Here is a 7,713-nt window from a genome sequence, read left to right as displayed (position 1 = left end):
CTTCATAGACATAATAGATAGCTTGTTGTTGACGGTCCAATCTGCGTAAACAGACATCTGTGTCTCCAGACATAGAATATGCTGACAATAACACCTCCATGGGTAAAGACATTCTCTGTGACTCATTCTGGGCGTGTAGTATTTGTTGTTATTTGGGGTTTAAAGTCGATCCACCAGGGATGATTGGGGCAGAATGTGAGACCGACTCAGGCACTTCTGATGAACTCTGAGAGTGTCTCTAATTCATAAATAAACAGCATCAGACATCAGACACACAGACCGCTGTGAATATAAAATGTAAACAGGAAGGGCTCTGGTCACGTGTCTGCAGCTTCATCATGTGACTTTGTTTAGCATGATGCTAACGGCTAACTCCTGACGTCACAGAGTTTATCAGCTGAGACAGAACAATAAAAAATAAATAAATAAATAAATAAACAACAATAATCAGCCCTTCCGGTCGAGGTGTCGCGTGACGTCACACTGACTCGGTTTAAAGTTAGCAGGAGAAGCTAACACGAGAAGCTAGCAGCGTTTAGCAGTACACTGTGACGTCATATCGGGGTTAATGACGTCACAGTGGCTGTGACGTGTCTTCGCCTCGCGGTCACTCACCAGGCGTCCTGAGACATTTTGTCCAAGTTTCCCACGGAGACACAAATCCACGAGTCCACGAGCCGGAAGCTTCCCGCGCAGAGACGCTGTGGCGCGGGAGACGCCGCACTTCCTGTTGGTGCCACGTGACGATCAGCCCTTGTGTGTGCGCGTGAGCTCAGGTCATGACACTAGAGACATCAAAGATTAAAAACAACTCACGAGACGAACAAAACAAACAAACAAACAAACAAACAAAGAGAATCAGGAGGAACGACTTGTTTCCAGATCTCGCGAGATTTGGCGCCACGTCACTCTTCTCTGTGTCTTTGTTTGTTTTAATCAAACATGATTCAGACCAGCTGATCTATAAAAACAAACGTGAATAACTTTATACCACTCTCTGCTACAGCAACAATCTGCTTCACTTCCAGTCCCCCAAATTCGTTTGGAGGAAGCATCTCCTGTTTTTGTAGCATCTCTGGTGTGACGTCACTACGGGACGCTGCGAGGAACAGAAAAGATCAATCGACTTTATCATCAATGCTGCTTAATGTACAGGTGCAAACAGCATAAACATGAAATATACAATACAAATATAAGGTGAAGATGAAAAAATAAAATAAAAATATATACAAGCTAAAAGCACACAGGAATAGAAAAGACAGTGGCAAGTCCGGAGATATAAATAGTATAAATATGGCATATTGGATTGGAATGAACAATATAAACAGAACATCAATATAAATATAAACATGGCATATGGACAGAATTACAGTCTAAACAGGTCTATAAAAAAAAAACATGTAAACGCTGACACAGTGCAAATTCAGTTTCAAGTGTTTTTTTTTTTTTGAGTCTGTTATTTACATCCCCACGTCAGATTATAACATAAAACATTTTTTATTTTATTTTTCCATTGTTCTTCTTCGTCACATGTTCGGAAATTTAAATGTTTTCATTTATCAAAAATAAACGGCGCTCTGGCCGGCGCTGCAGAAAAACAAAACACACGCTGTCACTTGTGAAAAAAACATTCGTGTGCTCCACTGTTTACATTTAGTCTGTTGTACACAGATATGTATAAATGTATATTGTTTTATTTGTTTTCATTTTTATCTTTGCAGTTTTTTTAAACTGACTTTATTGAGTGAAACAACAAATCATGTCTAATGCAATGCAACACTTTGACAGTTTTTTTTGAACGCTCTGACAACACGTTGCTCTTTGTTTCATCTCCCTCAGCCAACACTCATCAGAGAGCGTTTGTATATTTTCACAGAAGAGCTCCAAGAAGTCCATCCATCTTCCCATGCTTGTTTTTTGTCTCCCTCATATGTTTTTACTTGTTTTAATGTTTCTTATCCATCAAAACAGCAAAATAAATTCTTTCAGTGTGACAACCTGATTCTGATTGTGAATTTGGCTCCATGTTTCCGTGTTAATCAGACGGACGTGTTTCTGATCTGAAGTGACGCCGTGTGAACACATTTTGCTCATTCTGCAGGAACAGTGTGGAAAACTTCCCCCAGGCACTCAACACTGTGTCACAATACGGGTCCTGATTTCACTCACTGTGATCTGTATCGTTCCAGCCTTCATGGAAATCAACACGAGGGAACGACAGCACGCCGTCGCTCGCGGAGGCTGAAGATTTGTTTCACCTCGGTTACATGTGCACCCACATGAGGCAGTTCTTGTCGAGTTTTATGTTTCATAAACAAACAGTTTGGTGTTGGGATCAAAACATTTGTGTGTTGTGGAGAATAATAGCAGCAGGAAGACTTCTGGAATGGACTCGTCTGGCATTTCGATGTTATGCATGAAGCACTTTCAGAGAATTACCAACATCTACACATCTGCACCAAACACCTCGTTCTGATGACCTGATCTGTTGTACATTCAAAGGAAGCTTTGAGTTGCAGAAGGCATGCGATAACATTAGTGTGGAAGTTTCTTAGGAAATATATTGAACGATGCCAAAGAGATGTGCTGCTTTAACTGCTGCAAAGGTGGACACACTAAATATTAAAGTTCATCAAGAGGACTCACTTCATGATAGTTGTCGTGCTCAGAGTAACGTTATGAAATCAAATCATAATATATTATGTAATTTCCTTCCTTCAGTTATTTGAAGGACGCTGGAGTTTGTGTTTGTTCTTTGTGATCTGGAAACATTTATTCCCAGTTTGAATGACTGACTCTCAGAATGAGACGCTGCATGTCGCTGAAGTTTAAAACACGTCACCACAAACAAACAGACTGACGTACGCACGCAGACTCAGCCCACATGCAATATAAGGCCGGATCCTCCTGAACATGCAGGTGACACACACACACCTTCCTAACTCGCACTTCTTTGAGACTTGAAGACTCGAGATGATTCATATTTCAAGAACGCGGAGTTCTCCAACTGTGGAAACATGAACACCATCTCGATGTGCACCTCGTCTGAGCAGGACAGGGGCTCGGTGGCTGGAGGAAGAAGCAGGAAAAGGTCTCACTCTTATTATAGTACAGAGGACTGCAAGAACTACGGTGTGGCAGACGCAGACAGAGCAGACCTACCTGAGACCGCTCCAGTTATGTTTGCATATTCACCTACAGGCCTGTGCTGCTAACACGGGTCTTTATATTTCGTGGATTTTTAATGTGGTAAGATTTGCTTGCAACCAAAAAAACAACAAAAAGAGGCAGAATGATGACTAAATACAAAATGAATACTCAGTCTGTTGTCCTGCAGGTCCTTTTACAGTTACGAGACGTCGGAGCTTCATTCTGACTATGAGTTGGAAACTCTATGAGGTCCAGTCCACTGGGCCCGAGGGCCGGCTCCGTGATCCAGTCCCAAGTGAACAAAAGAGAGAAGGGGATGGTGTTTCGAGTCTCCCCCAAGTCCAAACCAAACAAGCACCCTCATCAGAGAACTTAACGGTACTGAGATCTTGTTTTTATGATCCCTGTGATGGCCTGGAGTCCTGTTTAAAAACCTGAAGATCTAAATGTGTGATGTGTGTTTGCTCAGGCAGTAAAGGCAACCTGAAGCCGGTCTCCATGATGACCATCTCTGAGTCGGACGACTGGGAGATCTGCTCCAGCTCGGGGATGAAGTACGGACAGTTTGTCGACTGGAGAAAATAGACCCCGAAGCTGCAGAGAGATACCAGCGGATCCTGAAGAGCGACCACCAGCAGCTGAAAACGATGGGCCGAGGAGGATTCTGGGCCATGCCGCACACGCTGAGGGCCAAAGCCACTACCACATCATCCACGCATCAACTCCAGGTCATCACTGACGCTTAAAAAACATGTTCTGTCATAAAACACATCATGTGTGTTGAGGGTGGATTGACTATTTAAATCCACGTAGCTGAATGATCTGATTGTGGATTGATGTTGTATCGGCAGTGGATCCGTCTATCCAGACGAGATGTCTACTATGAGCTGGCCAAGGACGTCTTTGGAGAGCAGAAAATCAGCACCCACCAGTCCCAGAGTACATGGAGGCAGGAGAAAACCCAGGTAGAAGATGAGAGAATGAGTGAATGTAACATTAGTGATTGGCTTTTAATGTGCCATGCGCGATGCATTGGTCACCGGTGAGACGGAAACACAGACCAACAGGGAATAACGTCACACCGGTGATTTACAGACTTTATGTTGAAAACATTGATAAGCAGCCGTGTAGCTGACTGAACTGACTCAGCCCCGGGATGCCAGGAGCCAAACCGCAAGAAAACCACCTCGGTAGGCTGCTGGGTTCCTGCTCACTGCTGGTCCAGAGGTTGTGTTCGGTCACTGGAAGGTAGTCGCTGACACTAGCTCATAGCCCTAGCGCAGTGCCTAGCAGTGGCTGCTATAAACGCCAATCAATATCCACGACAAGTCCATATCTGAGTTTTTACAGGAAACTTTAAGTGTTGCTGTCAGAGCTTTAAGAACAGAAAATTTCTTTGATTGTTCTGGATCTGACCAGCTGTTGCTTTTTCTTTCATTATTCAGATACTGTCTCAACAAAGTCGGCATGAACTCTGTCAAAAAGATCCTCCTTTGCCTCGGCAAATACTTCCCAGACATGAACTCTGCCCCATACTGCCCGAGTTGGTTTCCCTCATCCTCCACTTCAGCGAGGACGAAGCCGAGTGTTTCCACAGCGTGTCCCGACTAATCTGCTACAACGACGCCAACAAGCGCTACATCGACGAAACCTTCCTCACCTACCGCGCTTCCTGTATGACCTTCGGAGACCTCGCGAACAGATGTTGCAAAGGGATCCGGAAGCTGATCGCCAGCTCTCACCAGAACCTCTTTGAGTTTTACTCTGATTGGATCATGTGGATATTTGCGGACCTCCCTTCACGTATGCCATCAGGGTGCTCGATGTCTACCTATGGGAAGGCTACAAGGTCCTCTACAGGTTTGTTGCTGCTGTGCTGTCACATTTGATCTGGCGTGTTGGTTTCTCATGATTTAAGTGTATTTCACAATCCTCCGGCAGGGTGGCGCTGGCTTTGCTCAGCCTGTACAAAAGTGTCCGTACATCCAGAGTGGCGGACGTGGAGGACTTCAGGACGGATATGAAGAGTTTCGTGCAGAGCAAGCACGCCACTGCACGGCTAGAAGCTTCTGGAGAAGGCCTTCAAGATTCCCATGGCCATGCGGAGGGAACTCAACCTCCTGTTCAACGCCAATAAGGACTCCCTCATGCAAAAAGGGTCAGCATACACCAGAAGAGGTGGGTTAGTACAGAAAAAGAACAATAGAACTTTGGATTGACGCAACAGAAGAACCATTTAAGCTCAACGAGAACCCTTTAGAACTTTAAAGGTGCTTGCTTGGGTTTTGTGAATTCGTGACGGATGTTTTACAGTTTTCTAATGTTTGATCAACCAAAATATTGAACGATTAATGAGAAAATCATCTGCAGATGAATCCAGAATGAAAATAATCTAATGCGGTTACCACCAATTAAATGAAGAACCTTAGTCCTTCGTGAAGAATCATCCCTAAATGAAGAGGAGCTTCAGCTGCTCGTGGCTCCTTAAAGAACCTTTGAAGACATTTAATTTTCTGACGGTATGTTATGTCCGTTTCATATTCTCATCACAGCTGTTTGTCCCCAAAGGCAGGTGGTTGAGACGGTGGACTTTAACAACTTCACGTCCAATGTTGTGACGGCGACCGGGATGAGAGTCATCTGGGCCTGGATACCTGAGCGATTTGGCCCTTTTCAGCCCATCAGCTGTTTAATACGGGCGAACAGGAAGAAGTCTCGCTTCGTGAGTTTCTTTCATGCACCAAAAGTCTTCCCGTCTTTTTTTTTCATTTTGTTCTGTTAATACGTGTTTTATGAAAGTAAGGTCATTAACGGATCAACGTGGCTGAACAGCACGTCCCAGCAGTCCCCAGTCGAGTTTACATAACAGAGAGAGGCGAGTGTTTCCATGTAAACATGTTTGCTTTGGGTGAAAGTCAAGTGACTTACAGTTCAGCAGTGACGAATGTTGTTATGTAGAAAACTAACTCAAGCTGAAAGAACAATCCTCAAGGAGTGTCTTTTATTTTGTAACACACCGTCGAGGTTATTACTGACACTTTCTCATATCTGTGTTGAATTTCAAACAACTGAGCAGTGGTGTACACAAAATATAAATAAATAAATAATATATATATATAATTTATATTTTATTAAATATAATATATATATATATATATATATAATATACACACAGTGTACTACACTTTAAAAAACAAACAAACAAAAAAGGTCAAAAGACTGAGCAGGGCGCCAAACAAAAATTGTAAAATTAGAGTAAAATATCTAATTCAATAAATTTACTGAAATTTCAGTCATTGATTTGCAGAAAAGGTTTTTATTATTATAGTCAAACAACATTTTATTGCAGATAAGTACTGTTATATGTAATTTAGGATGGCAAACACTATAATAATGTAGTAATAATAATTGTATACCGTTATCATTATTGGTATAATACTTAAAATAACATTTAGGTTTTTAATTTACAGATTATGTCCATTAAAGTTTTCTGTGTGCTATTTAAAAAAAAGAAATCTCCGAAAAGTTCATTTCGCAGCAACAGGTCTCTGTGACCCTGGACACCACAGTGTTGAGATAGACTGGCACCTACTGTTCCCAACCAAAGACAAACAACTAATACTGCTGAGGACCTCAAGGCCCACACGGGACCTCGTTAACCTCAGGAGAGGAAACTCCAGAACACCCAGAACTATTCACAGAGAATGTTTGACCATGTTACTGTTACAGACACTTCTGTCTGCTCATGTCAAAGAAACGTCACATCAAGCTTTCTATGATGAAACAACATGAGGTCTCCTCGACCTGCTCAGCAGAGACACCTGCTGCCCTCAAAGTCACAAACAACTACTGCTGCAGGACCTCAGGGCCCACACCTGAGGCCCACACCTGAGGCCCACACCTGAGGCCCACACCTGAGGCTCACACCTGAGGCCCACACCTGTAGACACATATATTGTATATCATACGTTATATCGTATCTTGTGTAGATATATTTATACATGTGTACATATTGCAGTTATGTATGTATGCATACCTTACACAGGCTAAATGTATAACATCTATCAACCATGACTACAGCTGTACTCGAGTATTTACTCTGATTACATTAGACCCAGCAGCAGCTGATCTCACTGACTAGTCCAGCAGCAGTCAGCCCAGCTCGGCGTCTGTCTTTCAGCCTTTTATTTCACCAAGCTCTCACCAACCACTAAAAGTCAGTCCCACATTTACTCTTGTCCGGCGGCTTCTTGCAGACGTACGAATGACAGAGACACTGTTCACCTGATCACAGGTCAGCGTGGCATCAACAGGAGGTCACAGATGTTTGATGATCAGAGGAAAGTTACAGGATGAGGCTTTAACGTCACAGAAATCTCTCTGCTGCTTCAGTTTGTCATGATTAATAGTTCATGTGACGTCTCTCTTGTGTCCGTTGACCTCCAGGTTACAGAATTACGACGCCACGTGTCGCCTGGCACAGGAAATAGCAGAAAACATTCATGAACGGAGCAGACAGCAGAGAACAGGGGGGAACCCTGCAAAGGTAACGTGTGTTACGTT

At 43.2% G+C, this 7,713-nt stretch overlaps 1 protein-coding gene across 1 annotated transcript in view; it reads left to right on the top strand.

Annotated features, from left to right (window-relative positions):
• The window catches only part of stx8 (syntaxin 8), a 56,010-nt gene that overhangs the window by 774 nt on the left and 47,523 nt on the right, over positions 1 to 7,713 (top strand). Inside the window, 1 exon segment of the mRNA XM_027282708.1 lies at positions 7,597 to 7,696. Within this exon segment, the coding sequence (XP_027138509.1) occupies positions 7,597 to 7,696 (100 nt within the window).

The sequence above is a fragment of the Larimichthys crocea genome, chromosome X, assembly GCF_000972845.2.
Source record: "Larimichthys crocea isolate SSNF chromosome X, L_crocea_2.0, whole genome shotgun sequence".
Classification (NCBI taxonomy): Eukaryota; Metazoa; Chordata; class Actinopteri; family Sciaenidae; genus Larimichthys; species Larimichthys crocea.
Note: the sequence above shows the minus strand (reverse complement) of the source record. Positions and strands in the feature narration are given on the sequence as shown.